We start from the raw sequence: 17,023 nt of genomic DNA on the forward strand, positions 1-17,023 counted from the left end.
CAGTACTTGCTTTTGAGCCTCTGCTCACTGGTTTGCTGGAAGGTCTGGCAACCCACTTGGGGTTGGCAGTGAGTGGAAGTAGAATCTGTATCCCTGGGATACAATGTTTAGGACTCATCAGTCCTGGGTAATGGACATCCAGTGTTTTGCATGCAGGGCGAGTTTTCCTCCTAGGGGTGCAAGTACTTGGGCTTTGCTGGGAAGGCAGATAGACAAGTCATTGTGAACTTTTTCCATAAGGGGGTGGCTTACCACTCCCTGTTTTAGAGGAGGGAGCGCTCCATTGTTTAGATCTCTGCATTCCCTGAGACTGTAGTCTTGATGGCCTGTTGCCCCTGGGTTTTGGACTGAGGCTGCCTAGGAGGGACTAGAAAGGGACAGTTTTTAGAAGTCCAATGCTGAATCTAGGTGGCTGCACCTGTAAGAAATCTTTAACAGTTTGCATAGATTTAGCTTTTTCTTCTATCTTTTTAAGGACTTCTGCTATTGTGCCAAATAACCTTTCCTGGTTTAATGGAGCATATAGCAATTTTGCTTTCACATGGTATGGCAAGATTTGCTCCTTCAGCCAAGCATGCCTTCTCAGTACAGACCCAGTGACAGCAGCCCTGCAAGATACTTCTAATGCATCAAAACCACACTCCAAAGTGTGTTTATTAACCTGGTTTGCAGAATGCATTAACTGTTGTAAATCTTTATTTTCTGTACAATCTGGAAGCATCAACATTTTTTGTTTAATTAGTTCCATAACATGCAGCTGGTACTTCAACATGTGAAAGTGGCAATTCAAAGCCCTGATGGCAAGAGTTGCAGACGTATATAACTTCTTAATCCTTAAAGGGTACGGCCGAGACGTTAGAGGGAAAGAGCTTATTTTATTAAAGTTTTTGGATTACTGACTGGTTGTATTTATTATTTTTTTGCTTGGTGGTTGCCATTGTATATACCTTCTTACCCCATCTGTCTAAAGCTCTAGAGTCCCTGTCCGAAGGGGTAGGGTTTTTGGCTGCAGTAGCCTTAATGCCTTTAGGTCCCTAGGAAATAGTCTCTGGATCCGCAGTGGGATTCTTAGAGAAAATTGAGAAAGTCAGGTACTCCGTAGTACCTGTCAGGCTTTCTAGGAGCTGGTGGTAAAGTATCAGGAGTAAGACTGGATTCCATGAAGACATCATCGACAATGTCCAGGACAGGAGGTATAGCTAGAGGCCAGTGCTGAGACAAGTCTAAAAATTCTCTGAGTCTCTTTTTGGACTCCCAGTGGAAATGCTCTCTTAAAGTATGCAAGGTTTTACCAAAAGAAGTGCCCTCTGGAGGGGAGGCAGAGGAAATGGAATCCTCTGCATCTGAATCCTCATAGGTAGATAAGGGTATATCCTGGGGATCAGAGTCATCGGACTCATGGTCTGTGGAATCAGAAGGAAAATCAATTCTTGGTCTTTTAGAGGGGGAGGGCTGGCTCCCTCTAATTAAAGTTAAAAGGTCTTCAGCGATTCTAAGCATTTGTTTCTGTGGCAAGGGAGCTAGAGCATGTGCTTTGGTCATCGGTTTTCTAGGTGCAGTGCGATCTCTGGACCTGAGAAACTCGAACTTTTAGTCAAAAACGAAGCTGTCAGTTTAAAGCGAACATCGGAAGGTCGGAATACACCCTCAGAAGCCGGTGCCTGTACAGCAGTTCCAGACCCATCCAAGATAGAGACATCCGCAGGTTCCATAGTCGAAGAAGCATCTCGCGGCATTCCGGACTCCAAATGGGTCTCAGCAGAGGCCTGCGAATCTGTAGAAGCGGACATCAGGGGCTGCAAAGGCGCCTCACCGAGTACCAGCGGACTGGCGACTAGCTTAACAGAAGTGTTGTCTGCAGTTTTGGACCCATGTGGTCTGTCTTTAGCCTTACGTTTTTTCCGAAGATTGGCATTCGGATGGCTTATCGAAGCCATATCAGAATACGGAGAACGAGAGCAAAAGAATTTAGCAACGGCGACAGCCTGATGACGAATAGTTCGGGCATTAAACAAGGCACAAAACCTACAGCAAGGAATGTAGTGGCCTGGACCTAAACAAATGAAGCGGTAAGAATGAAAATCTCTGTGAGGTATTTGCTTTCCACAGGCAAGACAATTGTTAACTTTTTCTGACATCGGTTAGAGCGAGAAAAAAAGGATCCCCAATGGGGTACTTAGCTTTACAAGACTTCAGGTTTGAAACTTGAAAAACAAAAATTTCAGGTAGTGGCCGACCGGCACTTGCAAATTGTTTCCGCTTCGGGCTCCCACGCGGCAAGAAAAGCTGATGTAATGGCGTCGTCTGCATGTTTTATACCCATGACGACAGCATCCGATGCAGAAATCCCAAGCCTCTGCTATTCGGGCTGATTGAGGGCTACCTGCAGGGAGATAATCCAAGTGTGATGACTGCAACAGTGAAACACGAAGAACATCTGGTCTCAGGTCCCCAGTTTTCATTGGCACTAAAAAGAATCTTGAGTAAGTTCCAAATCCTTTCTGGCCTGGTCAAGCAGCTTTTGAATTTCTTGAGCTGCTGCCTCCCTCTGATTAGGTGGTACATCGGGAAGCAGTTTTCCTTTTCTTTTGGATGGGGGAATCTGGAAAAATGGTATGTAATATCTCATGGATATGATTTTTAGCACCCAAGAATCTTTTACTGATGCCCAGATGTCTGGGTACAAAGACATGCGCCCCCTGAATGTCTCCAGAGGTGAGCAGTCGGGCAACCTTTAAGGAAAGCTGAAAGGATTTATCCAAATAGAAATCTCAGAAACCCTGGTTCTGCAAGCCTCCCCTGTTGTGAGGACAGCGACTTCCATTAGAACTTTCCCCTCTGCCTCTGGGGGAGATATCCCCCGCATGAATCTGGGAATGGACCCTTGGACTTACGGAACCACATTTTCTTGTGTCCTCAGCAATCCTTTTCCAAGCTTCAATGAGAAGTAGAAAAGTGTATCTCTACAGCAGACAATGTCCTTTCATACTGTTCACTCGGGAAAGTGTCTCATTAACAGTAGGACCCGGCACTGATACTACAATTTCCAGACTTGTCCTGGTCCAACGGAATCTATGCCAAACAAGTCAGGAAAGCCGTCAGAGTCAAAGACCTAGCTCAAAATTGCCAGTCTGATCAGAGGAGAAGAAATCACAGTATGGGAAGTAGAAGGGAGCCTCACAGATTCAATGGGAGACAGAGATGGGCTAACCTCCATCTGAATTTCTGAGTCCTTGGAGACCTAGAGAAGTTGTCAGGTCTGAGGATGTCAGATCTGACTATTTTTGCTTTGGATCCACGAGGGTTGCATCAGATTTCTTCTGAATTTTAGGAGGAGCCTCCAGTGAAGGAGCTGACTTAGAAAAGCTGGATGGAGACCACTTTCTTGATTCTTTTGTTTCCGAAGAGGCTTTGGATGATTTTGCAGTGGTCTAACCCCTGGAGTAGAAGAGGAGGAAAGTGGTGACAGCAAGCCCTTTAGAACTCATTTGTTCTGACTGTTGCTAAGGGCACTGGAATTAAAAGCTGCACAAATGGAGCAGTCCATATTTAAGAGTGAAGCTCCTAGGCAACAAAGATACTCCCTGTGGGCATCAGAGTTACGGATCTTGTGCCCATAGAAAGTGCATTTCTTAAAACCTGTTGTTTTTCTGACATAATTAAAAAAATATTTTCTTCAACTACCAGCAACGGTAGGGTAAACAAAATACCCTCTAGAGGGTAGGAAAATGAAATAAAAGGTACGAGCAATGGTACTGACAGTTACTTTAGGCAGAAGAGAAAAGGAGAGATAACAGGGAATACAGTTATTTGAACCTAATGTGATACAAAAACTAGAAAATCTAGGTAAGGGAGGTAGGTGAAGAGAAAACTTAGTTTATGAGAAAAAAATTAAGGAAATTAACTCACAGAAAAAGAATAAGACAACCAAAAAGCTCTTTGAGAAGGATCAACATCTGTAGCAATATGGTGGCAAATGAGATCTGAGGTGTAACAGGTTGACCAGTACAGATATAGGTAGAGGGAGGAGTTTTGGAGTTGGAGCCGAGAGTCTAGTAAATGCAGCACAGCCGGGTACAAGGTCACATCAGATACCCAATAGTTGAGGAATGAATGAAAAGGGCAACATCAGATCCAATTTTTAACTTGTCAACCCATACAATATTTATTAGCAGAAAGTAAGTTAACTTTAAACATTTATGAGACAGTATAACAAATTATTAAACTGAAAAGAAAATGTTCTCATAACCAATCTTAAGAAAATGTTCTCATAACCAATCTTCTAACAACCTAGGTCAACTTCAAATTAGTGAAACAAAAGTGCAATCCTTACCATTAGGTGAGGCTGATTGCTGGTTATGTAAACTCTCCAGAAGCTGCTTGATTTTGTCAGAAAAGGCAGGCTGTTTCATTAGGTCTTCCGTTTTCTGGCTGTTATGTCCTCCCTAAAATATGAACAGGGCAAGATGCTAGGGTAAATATTAATCAATAACAGATGCTTTGCTCAAATTATTTGCTCTTTTCTATTAATTTAGAGCTAAAAGCATAAAAAAACAGCAACAGGATCTTGTTTAATGAACAAGTCAAGAGGCAAGTTGATCATACCTCTAACATAGATAATGGGTCTGAAAAGGGCCAATGACTTTCTCCTTACAAAGTTCAGTTCTGCAGTTCTGTAATTTAAGCCCTCCTCCTCCCCTTCAACATAACCACACTAAAAATCTTTAGCAATTTCCTGCACTAGGATAACCATGTTTGGCAGAATTTATTTACACAACACCCCCCCCAAAAAAATAAATTTTGACAGCTTGCTCTTACACACACGCACAGTGTAAAAGAGTTTATGCAAACTGCACTATCCAAAACATGACATGCATGCACTGAAACCAATCTTGCATGAGGTGCCAGCTAACATCAATAAGCACATAACCTACAGACATACTTGGAAGAGTGGGTATCCCCCCCACTTGATGTAATTTTTAGATTGTGCTGTATGGCAGGGTGGGGGAAGGATCAGTATAAGGATCAAACAGCTCCTGGAGAATGATCCTAGCAGTGTGTGCTCTAGTCCTTGAAAAGGAATCCAGTTTGTTGTGTTTTGTGAATGTATAAACAAAGGATCAGGCAGCTGACTCTCGAATGAGAGTCCAACCCTTTCCAATACGCCATCTAAGAGGATAAGGCCCTAGTCAAAACTTGCGTGGAAGAAACTCAAGTTGGGAGTAACACAACAATAGCAGAGGACAACCACTGTGCAACAGTTTTCCTGAGACAGTTTGACCTTTCTTAGCCCCTGTATAGCAGACAAATGGCTGTTCAGTAATCCTAAAAGGTTTGTTTTGTTAAGGTGATACCTGAGCTGCCTGTGCACATCCAAGGTATATACAACCTATTCTCCCTTGTTTTTTGAATCAGGATGGAACACTGGAAGATTCAAAGTAAATTCAGAAACAACTTTAGGCACAAGTGATGGATTACTGAGTAACACATCCTTGTCCTTGTGAAAAATCAGATAGGATTTGCCCACCATGAAAGCTTGCAGCTCAAAGATTCGTTATGCAGATGTCAGAGCAATGAGCAAAACAATCTTCCAAGTGTGTGTGTGTGTGTGTGTGTGTGTGTGTGTGTGTGTGTGTGTCTTTCGGCTTTTCCCGGTTAGGGGTCGCCACAGCGGAACTCCGGTCCGCTAATGATTGGCAGTTGATTTTTACGTACCGAGTTGCCAGCCCTGACGTACAACCTTCAACGAAGGTATGCCCATTCACGCATGTCTCCACGCAGAAGTCGCTCTGAGAATCAAACTGGACTGAAAATCAGCCTGATAGTTTCAAAAGGAGGCAAAGTCACTTTTTCAAGCAAAAAATCGAGATGCCAGGGAGTAGGAATTTTCTTTCAAGGGGGTCTCACATGCAACACTCCTTTTCATAAACTGTTTGACTACAAAAAGAGATGAAAGAGGGGGATTCATGGGCAGACAAGCTGAGATGGCTGCAAGCTGTACCTTTAGAAGAATATGACAAACTACCTCTAAGTAGTGCACACAAATATTTCAAAACCAGAGGGGTCAATACTCTCTTGGGACATCTGTTATTGGCTAGGTACCACCTAGAAAACCCTCTTCCACTTGTAAATGCAAGATTTTCTAGTTAAAAGTTTTCTAATCTCCTTAAAATACCGGCTTCACAACCTCATAGGACAAGTGCCTAAAGGTTATCAATAGAATCATTCAGGCTGTCAGTTGGTGACTGCTGTAAATTGGGGTGTACCATTCCCCACTGATGCTCTGTGAGCAGATCCAATCTGTGAAAAAGCTTGTGGTAATTGCTCTTGGCCAATTCCATTAAAAGGGAGAAACAACTTTGCCTGGGCCAAAACTGGGTTACCCCAATGATCTTTGACAATTCTTTCTGAATCTTTAGAAGTATCTTGGGAATCATTAGAAAGGGGAAAATTGCATACAGGAACATTCCCAGTCATGGGAATGACAGAGCATCCGTCTTCCAAGCATGGCTGTAAGGACTGTCTTGAACGGAATTTTTTCAGTCGTCTAGTTTTGAAAGGAGGCAAACAAGTCTAGTTGGTGTTCCCTACATCTGGATCAAGTCCTGGAAAGACCTGTACATGGAGCTTCCACTAGCGAAGGTCTGTCCAGGATCTGTTTAGTCTGTCTGCTACTGTGTTTTGCTCTGATGGAATGCGCAACACCTTATGTGTATATGCTTCGGTGTGTCCTGAGGACCCCACAAGCCTTGCAATGGAACTCGCATGGGCCATGCTCCCCACACAAAATATGAACAGCCCATCTGGGCAAATCAGACTGGGGTCTGAAGAGAGGAGAGGAGTCCTGGATTCGGACACAATTGATCCCTCCACCACTGCAGTTCCTGTTTCACAAATCTCAGTACCCATAAATCTAATGGATGAAGACAAGGTGCTGGGTCCAACAATTCTGCAAGTACCATTGAATTTTTCTCGTGTGTAGTATGGTTAGTGGTATCATGAGGATCATGGATGCCATGAGGTCCATAATTTTGAAGAACACTCTTGCTGAGGCCATGTCTAGAATACAAAATTCCTAGAAAATGCCGTAATAAGTCAGAACTTTGTCTTCTGACAAGGCGGCCATACTTTCCACTGCTTCTGTCCAACAACTCAGGAAAACAATTTGTTGAGATGGTGTGAAGAACAACTTTAGAAGGTTCAGTTTGAAGCCCAGGTGGGAAAGGAGGGCTGTGTCCTTGTCTGAGGACTCCAAGCACCTGGATATAGAATCTGCACAATCAGCAAGTCAACTAAACAATGAAAAATGCAGATGCCTAGGGTCCTGCAATAGCTAACCACCAGGGACTCACTTTGTAAAACACTTAGGATGTAGCAGATAGCCCAAAGGGTAATGTAGAAAACTGATAATGATAATAATTGGGGGGGGGGGGGGGTAAAAATTAGCTCCACATACTTTAACTACATTAAACTGTCATAAAATGAGGACTGATAGCAATTTAAACTGTATCTTCTTGTAAGAGAGTAAAATCTCCCAAGTACATTTAAATACATTAATTTGCAACCAGAGATTACATGTTAAAAATACACAGAGCAGAGTCATACATATAGTAAATAATGTGTAGACGCTGAAAAAAAAGGTTCTGCAATATATTCCTGTCATTAAAGCAGGGTAACTGTAGTAAAGACAGGTGAGCAGTTCACGATTCTGACAGGTCCTAGTGTCTAACTACACACACACACACACACACACACACACACACACACACACACACACACACAAATACTGAACATTGTCTTGGAAATCGTAAAAACAAGCATTTGTCAAAGATAGAAGCCCACAATTACTGCAAACACTAACAGAATTATACATACATATATATATATATATATATATATATATATATATATATATATATATATATATATATATATATATATATATATATATATATATATATATATATATATATATTTTGTTTAAACAAACAAAAATAGAAAAGTAAAAATAAATTTTATAATAATTTGAGAACAATAAGCCAAGCCAAAAAAATCAGCACTAGAGCCTGTAAAGAGAGGGCTTTCTTCTTTGGAAGACAGAATAACACTGAACACTCACTTCCTGTGACAGCTGAAGGTTTCCATCAGGACATGCTCACGCAATCAGTTATCACAGGAAGAGGGCTGGAGTGAAGTGTCTGAGCTTTTGAAATCTGGCCAGTACCAAGTTACCTTGTCAGATAACTCAAAATGCCACTGTGGTAGTAGGAATGATGAAAATCTGCAACTTGGCCATGTTGCTGATGATGCCCAGCAGATGGAATAGCTTGATCAGACACACAGTCTGTTGCATTAACATCTCCCTAGCTGGTGCAACCAAGCGCCAATCATTCAAGAAAGAAAAAGTACAGTTTTGTACCTACCATAAATGTAGATGTCCGATAGGTATGCATCTGCAGTCATAACATATGGGTTGTCCTGCCTCAGGCAGCCCTTCGGTCGGCCGGATTCCAAAGTCTGGGTCTGGCCTCGGCTGATGTCGCACTTTTCCCGACGTCAGAGCTTCTGGGGTATAAAGGCATCAGCCGACGCCATTTTCCTCAGTGTTTCTTGCCCCAGATGCCAGGTGCCCTCTAGGAAGGCTAAATTTGGAGAAAAGTTGAAAATTCCAAATAGTAGCAAACAATATATATATACATATACATATATACATACAAACAAATACACCATAATAGATTCCCCCAGCTAGCTGAAAGAGGGGTAAGCACCCTAGGAATACCACAGAGGGGAAGGAGGGTGGGTAATCCTGACTGCAGATGCATACCTATCGGACATCTACATTTATGGTAGGTACAAAACTGTACTATGTCCTTCAAGGATGCATCTGCAGTCATAACATATGGGTAGAATACCATAGCCAAACTGGGGGAGGTGGTACTAAGATAAGGATGGTGTAGTTAAGATCCCCTGTAAAACTGCAGTAGCAAAACCTGCTCGGGATCTGGAATATAAAGGTAGATTGTAATGCTTGGCAAATGTATGCACAGAGCTCCAAGTAGCAGCTTCTAAAATGTCCTTGGTAGCCACCCCTCGTAGGAAAGCTGTAGTGGTGGCTGTGGCTCTTGTGGAATGAGGCCTGATATTTTCAGGAGCTGTCTTTCCATGAAAAGAGTAGCAGAAACGAATGCAATTTCCTATCCATTTTGAAATTGTCTGTTTGGAAATTGCTTTTCCTTGCACTCCAGTTGCATATGCTACAAAAAGTTGGTCAGTTTTTCTGTTGGTTTTAGTTCTGTCCAGATAGTAGCGTAGCTGTCTGTGTACATCCAAGGTGTGCAATAGTCTTTCTCCCTTGTTCTGTGGGTTAGGGAAGAACGTAGGCAAATGAATAGCTTGGTTCAAGGATACCCTGGATACCACCTTTGGCATGAAAGTAGGATTGGTTCTCAGAGACACTCTATCCTGGTGGAAAATAAGGAAAGGCTGCACTGCCATTAATGCCTGTAACTCGGATACTCTTCTTGCTGAAGTGATTGCCAGAAGGAAAGCAGTTTTCCAAGATAAAAACTGTAAGTCTGCTGATGCTGCTGGTTCGAAAGGGGGGAGTGTTAATTTTTCCAGCACAAAATTGAGTTCCCATGCAGGCAGAGGGGGTCTCCTTGGAGGTTTTACATTTTTGATTCCTCTTAAAAATTGTCTGAGGAGAGGGTGAGACAAGATAGGAGGATCCATATTGTACTCTGCTGAAATTGCTGAAGCATGAATCTTAATGGAAGAATAGGACAGGCCATTGTGGAACAGTTCTGCTAAGTATTCTAGGATGTGTGCTAGGTTTGCCAGTGTGACATCTGTACCCTTTGATGTGCTCCAAATGAGGAATCTCTTCCATTTAGCTGAGTATGTCTTCCTTGTGGAGGGTCTGTGAGCCTCCAGGATAATGTCCTTGACCCTCTGAGATAAGACAGTTTGGTTTTGTTTTAAACAATTTTCCAGGCAGTTAGCTTCAGTGTTTTCAAGTTTGGATGCAGGGTCTTGAAGTTGTTCTGCGTTAGAAGAAGAGGGCATAGTGGTAGAGGCCATGAGTTCGCCCGAGACATGCTTCTCAGTAGCGGATACCAGTGCTGCCTTGGCCAGTCTGGAGCTATTAGTATCACCTTTGGCTGTTCCTCCCTGATCTTCAGTAGAACTTTGTACAGCAATGGGAAAGGCGGGAATGCATACACTGTTAGGGCATTCCAGCTGAAAGAGAGAGAGTCCATCCTCCAGGCTTGTGGGTGGTATATCCTTGAACAGAATTTCTTCAATTGGTGGTTGAGTGGGGAGGCGAACAGGTCTACCTCTGGCATTCCCCATTTGTTTGTTATGAGTTTGAAGATGTCTGGATGCAGCATCCATTCGTGAGCATCCGTGGTAGTTCTGCTTAAGCTGTCTGCTAGTGAATTCTCTTTTCCCGGAACGAATTTGGCCTGCAGCTGGATGTTGAGATTCAGGCCTAGGTTCCACAGATCCATTGTCATCCGGCATAAAGGGTAGGAATGTGTGCCTCCCTGTTTGTTTATGTACCACATGACTGTGGTATTGTCTGTCCTTATCAGCAGATGTCCTTGTTGGAGGAATGGTTTGAATGCCTCGATTGCATGCTTCACTGCCAGCATCTCCTTTAGGTTTATGTGCAAGTTTAGCTGGTCTTGAGACCATAGGCCTTGGATACACTTGTCCTCCATGTGTGCTCCCCAACCTAGGTCTGAGGCGTCCGTGGTGATGGTCTGCCTTGGTTGTGGTTTGTTGAAAGGCAACCCTCTGTTGGACTGGCAGGCCTGAGCCCACCACAAGAATTCCTTTTTCAGGCATGGAATGATTGGTATCATGGTTTCTAGATTGTGCCTGTGTTGAGACCATACATTCCTTAGGTACCAATGTAATTTCCTCATATGCAGCCTGGCATGCGGGATCAAGATTATGCAGGATGCCATGTAACCCAGGGCCTGCAGGACTTTCCTTGCAGTAAGCTGAGCTTGTCTTGTCAGAGCCATGAAGTAGTCTGGGAGGTGCTTTTGTTTTTCTTCCGTGAGAAAAGCCATCTGAGTTATTGTGTCCAGATCCGCTCCCAAAAAGGTTATCCTCTGGGAATGGCACTAGTCTTGACTTCTGGATGTTGACTGTGTATCCCAAGGCCTGTAACAGGTGTATGACATAGGCCAAATCCTTTATTAGCTTTGTCTTGTTGTCCGCTTGTATTAGGTAGTCATCCAGGTATGGGTAGATTTGAATTCCCTGAAGTCTGCAGTGTGCAATTACTGATGCCAGGCATTTCGTGAATACTCTGGGCGCAGTAGATAAGCCAAAGGGCAATGCTGAGAATTGATAATGCTCTGATCCTGCAAGAAATCTGAGGTGTCTTCTGCAATCTGGTCGTATAGGGACGTGCAGGTATGCCTCCTTGAGATCTAGAGTCACCAGCCAAGACTCCTTGCCCAACATGGGAAGAAGTTGCTGTAGGGTCAGCATTTTGAATTTTGGCACAATGAGATATGCGTTTAGTGCGGACAAGTCGAAAATAGGCCTCCATTGGTTTTCTTTTCTTGGTACAAGGAATAGTCTGGAGTAAAATCCTTGGCCTTGTTCCATAGATGGTACCCTTTCTATTGCTTTCATCTGAAGTAAACTGTTGATTTGTCTTAAAGCCTCTGGCTTCTGGTTTGGTGGAAGGTTTGGCATTCCATTCCTTTTTGGTAAAGTGTGGAAGTGAAACCTGTATCCTTTGTCTATTGTTTGCAATGTCCATGTGTCTTTTGTAATGCAATGCCAGTTTTTCGAGAATAAAGCCAGCTTTCCGCCCAAGGGTGCTTCCAGTTGTTCCCTGGTAGGCGGAATCAGAGTCAAGTCATTGTGTCTGTCCTGTGGAAGTGGATGTAGTTGCAGCTGTGGCAGTACTCCTCTGGTTGGCAGGCTGCCATTGACGACCCCTGTAGGCACCCTTTGGTTGACCTCTGCCTCTTGGGCGTCTATTCCTGCCCCTCTGTGCTCTGGAGGTGTCTGGAAAGGACCAATTCTTTGAAGGCCAGTTTCTGCTGAACCTCGGAGGTTGTACCTGCAGAAAATCCTTTACTGTTTGCACAGATTTTGCTTTTTCTTCCACTTTCTTTAGAATCTCCTGTGCAGGGGAGCCAAATAAACTTTGTTTCTCCATTGGAGCATCTAGTAGTTTAGCCTTGACATGGTCAGGCAAGGATTGCTCTTTTAGCCAGGCATGCCTCCGAATTACTGCCCCAGTCATAGCTGATCTAAATGAAGCCTCCAGTGCATCATAGCCACATTTTAAAAAATGATTACTGACCTGCTGAGAGTTGTGTACCAAATCCTGAAGGGACTTACGGTCTAAAGGTTCAGGAGAAGAGAGCTTTTTATTCAGCTGATCTAACAAATATTCCTGGTACTGTATCATGTGGAATTGACAGTTTAATGCCCTGGCAGAAAGAGTAGCAGATGTATAAACCTTTTTACCCCATCTCTCTAATGCTCTTGACTCTCTTTCAGAGGGTAGGGGGTTTTTGGCAGTGGCAGCTGCAACACCTTTTGGGCCCTGAGAAATAGTTTCTGGGTCTGCAGCATGGGCTTTATACAAGTGAAAGTGAGAATCCGGGACCCTATAATATCTGTCAGGTTTGGCAGGGGCCGGGGGAAGAGAATCAGGGGCAGAACTGACATCATTATACGCATCATCAACTACAGTTAGCACAGGTGGTATGGCTAAAGGCCTATGCTGTGGCAAATGTAAAAATGTCCTTAATCTTTTTCTTGAATCTGAAAAATCCTGACCCTGTCATTGAAAGTGTTCCCTCATTCAGTGTAAAGTCTCCCCAAAGGAAAATTCTTCAGGGGGGGAGGCAGAAGGAATAGAGTCTTCTGCATCTGAATCCTCATAAGGTGAATATGGCCCTTCCTGATGGTCTGATAAATCAGATCCATCCGAGGAGTAATCAGAGGAGAGAGGTTCAGGGGGTTCAGTCCTAGGCCTTTTGTCAGGAGGAGGGTGGGAGGCCCTGCCTGGGTGAGGTTGGGAACCCCTAATCAAAGATATAAGGTCCTCAGCAAGGCTGAGCATCTGAGAACTTGAGGAAGGTCTCCGAGAAGTAGATTTGGCAGGTAAAGCTTTTGAAATTTTGGCAGCTTTAGCCCTGGAGAAGGCCTTAATAGACATAGAAGCAGGGGGCCTAGCTGCCCCACGTGCAGGTGTAGAAATGTCCAATGGAATGGTGTCGGACAATTCTTGTGTGCTTGCTTCTTCGGTAGGGATTTCTGAAGCCGACTCAGCCGGGGCCGCTCTGGCCTCAGTTGTTGGAGGTATGTTTTCGGCAGAAGTAAGAACCGAGGACTCGGTTTCAGCCGAAACCGAGACACTCACGGTAGGCCTAACCGTGGTTTCAACCGAAACCGCGGGCCGCGAGTGTCGGTCCTTTTCCTTGCGGTTTTTGGCCAAATGCGTAGTCGGAGTCTCCAACGGCATTTTATATGCAAAAGCGGATCCAAAAAACTCTTCTGCAAACTCCGACCGACGTCTAAGAGTCCGTCGGTTGAAGGAGGCACAGGCTAAACAAGCTGATACGTCGTGGTCTGGGCCTAAGCAAGGAAGGCAGTAAGAATGGAAATCCTTATGAAGTATTTGTTTCCCACAAGTTAAACAATTATTTACTTTGACATCGGCTGAGGCAAGAAAGAGTCCCCAACGGGGTACTTAGCTTTTTTAGAAGTCTTCGGTAGCTGAAATCTCTGGATCTGACCGACCGGCACTTGCGAACAGCTTCTGCTTCGGGCACCGCGCGGCAAAAAAGACTGAGGAAAATGGAGTCGGCTGATGCCTTTATACCCCAGAAGCTCTGATGTCGGGGAAAGTGCGACATCAGCCGAGGCCAGACCCAGACTTTGGAATCCGGCCGACCGAAGGGCTGCCTGAGGCAGGACAACCCATATGTTATGACTGCAGATGCATCCTTGAAGGACATCACTTTGGTTTATTGATAAACACAAGGTGCCAATGGTACAACTAAAAGAAAGGTATCTGAACAGAGGATGACTGGCTTCTACCGTGAAGTGCAAGAATCTTTTTGAATCCTAAGCAAACGTGAAGTGACGGTAAGGACCTTAGATTTTAAAAAGCACATCCAGTCTCTCTAAGGATATGACAGTATAATTTGCACAGACTGTGCAGAACTTTTGTTTTGGAATTAACTCAAACTATTGAGATCCAGTATGAGCATGAGGTCAGAGAAACCTGTCAGCAAAAAGAATCTTGAGTAGCAGTCTAGGCCTACCTCAAAAGCTGGGACTTCTTGGATTAGTTGCTCACTTAGGATGGTCAAGACCTCCTGCTTTGCTTGATGGGGTAGGCATTCTTACAGGGACTCTGGGTATGGCAGAAGTCTGACGAAAAGAATCCTGCAACAACTGGCTACTGTTTCTTATTCACTTGTCCTGTGACATAGCAAACCACCAGGTTGCATGGTGAATGGTCTTATCACTGCTGCTGGCCATTCATAAGTTGCCCACATTCTTCAAGTGAACAGCAATACCTCTGCTACAGTGGGCGCTATTGTTTGTGCCCCTTTTCACCCCTCCTTAGTGAAGATACTTTAATTTGCATCAAAACCACATCCAATACTATATACTCTACATTCTAGAGAATGTTCATTGTAGAGGCTGAAACTTCACTTCCACAACTGTCAAGGTCTTTTCCTCCCTCATCTGCATTCTCAAGATGCCTACATATTTCCTCAAAACAAAGAGGTGTCCTTATGCAAAGTCAGTTGTTGAAGTAAGGCATGCAAGTGACCATAGCTCTGGCCAAATCCTCAGCCCTGTTAAGTATACTAGAACATGTGGTTCATCAGTGATTTGGAGAATGGCAGCAAGGGTCTTAGTACCATCTGCTTCTCAGCTTTTTCTGGTAAGTTTTCAACCAGCCTGTTAATTTGGACCCAGACATCTCCTTGAAAAAAAATAAATCTGGATCAAATAATTAAACTTCCTCAATTACATTGTGAAAGATGCAAAGATGCCTCCCATGCCTATCATTTGCTTCAGATTCTTTTATCTGACAAAGATGTGTGAGCTCTGAAGCATGGGAGCTCATTTCAGGGCTGCTACACTGATGACAGAATTTGGTTTCGGTGTTTTTGACCACAGTATTCAATCTTACAGTGACTAAACATCTTGATTCTGGTACTGGGGCTACTGTGCCAGGGCTATCCAATGCAGCCGGTGTGGAATCTTTAATGACATCCACCAATGGTAGGACAACCCAGGATGACTGCAGACTGCAGGCATCCAAAAGTCATTCATGGAGGGGGGGTGGTGGAAGTAGGAATATGTGGACCAGTCTCTCTTTCTGCATTATGCACAGAAAGTCTTCTAAAATGGGTCATCTAGGTAGGATCCATGGATGTGTATTCTTCCTTAGCCTCTAGATTAATTGCTGGAATCTCTTCTGGACAGTAAGTATGTTTTACTCTTCACAGCCTTGCATAACTTTTCTGACAGGGTTCTGACTGTAAACATGAAAAATCTGTTTCTAGGTTGCAGATCCCTAGTCTGCTGCATGACTGTTTTATGAGAAACTGTAGAAGTGCTCGTAGCCTGTAAAAAGTACAGTTTTGTACCTACCATAAATGTAGATGTTTGAGTGTTCACACTGCTGCAGTCATTACACTTGGGTTATCCTGCCGTCAGGTGGTCCCGTAGTCGGCCAGAGTTCCAAAGTCTTGGTCCGGCGTCAGTTTCTGTCGCTTCTTCCCCGACGTCAGTGCGCCAGGGGTATAAAAGATGCATCCGTCGCCATTTTCTTCAGTTTTTCTTGCCCCAGATGTCAGGTGCCCCCAAGTAGGTAGGCAATACATATTGCTAATAAAACATATATATAAAATAAAAACAATACTTTCAGATACAAGCAAATACACCACAAAGGTTGTATAGGATAGACAGGTATAGATAAGCCCAGCTAGGACAGAGGGGATGGAGGGAGGGTAACCTGGACTGCAGCAGTGTGAACACTCGAGCATCTACATTTATGGTAGGTACAAAACTGTACTATGTTCATCGTGTTACACTGCTGCAGTCATTACACTTGGGTAGAATCCCAAAGATAAGGTTGGGTGGCTGGTCTATAAAGAATTAGGATTGGCTAGGAGGCCCTGCAGAACGGCAGTGGCAAATCCTGCTCTGGATTTAGAGTAAAGAGGCAAGTGGTAATGCTTGGTAAAGGTGTGCACTGAACTCCAAGTTGCCGCCTCCAAGATTTCCTTGGTTGGTGGTACTCTGAGAAAGGCTGTTGAAGTGGCTGTTGCTCTGGTAGAATGTGGCCTAATTTTATTAGGGACTGATTTTCCATGCTGTGTGCAGCAGTAACGAATACAGTGTCCTATCCATTTGGAAATAGTTTGCTTTGAGATAGCCTTGCCCTGTGATCCTGCAGCATATGCCACAAACAATTGCTCAGTTTTCCTGAAAACATTTGTTTTGTCCAAGTAGAAGCGTAGCTGCCTGTGAATGCCAAAGAGTGCAGAAGTTTCTTCCCTTTATTCTGGGGGTTTGGATAAAAAGTTGGCAAATGGATGGTCTGGTTAAGAGCCACACTAGATACCACCTTTGGCATGAAGGTGGGGTTTGTCCTTAAAGAGACTCTGTCCTGATGAAAAATTATAAAAGGTTCCACTGCCATTTAATGCCTGTAGCTCGGAGACTCTTCCTGCTGAAGTTACTGCCAGGAGCAGAGCTGTTTTCCATGATAAAAAATTTAGTTTGGCTGTACTGGCTGGCTCAAAAGGTGGCAGGGTCAGTTTTTCCAAAACAAAATTGAGGTCCCAAATTGGTGTTGGTGCTCTCCGGGGCGGTCTTATGTTTTTAGCCCCTCTGAGGTACTGCTTTAGCAAGGGATGAGAGAATAAAGGAGGATCCATGTTGAAATGTGCTGAAATGGCAGAGGCGTGGATCTTAATTGATGAGAAGGATAGGCCTTTGTCCAGCATCT

General features: G+C 43.9%; 1 protein-coding gene across 3 annotated transcripts in view; it reads right to left on the reverse strand.

Annotated features, from left to right (window-relative positions):
• Window positions 1-17,023, reverse strand: part of PPP1R10 (protein phosphatase 1 regulatory subunit 10) — a 357,506-nt gene that overhangs the window by 84,744 nt on the left and 255,739 nt on the right. For all 3 annotated transcript variants that reach the window (XM_044084477.1, XM_044084478.1, XM_044084479.1), the window contains one exon: window positions 4,334-4,445. In XM_044084477.1, the coding sequence (XP_043940412.1) occupies window positions 4,334-4,445 (112 nt within the window). The remainder of the gene's footprint in view (window positions 1-4,333; window positions 4,446-17,023) is intronic.

This window comes from Protopterus annectens, chromosome 9.part0 (assembly GCF_019279795.1).
Source record: "Protopterus annectens isolate FY-2018-M chromosome 9.part0, PAN1.0, whole genome shotgun sequence".
NCBI classification, from domain to species: domain Eukaryota; kingdom Metazoa; phylum Chordata; order Ceratodontiformes; family Protopteridae; genus Protopterus; species Protopterus annectens.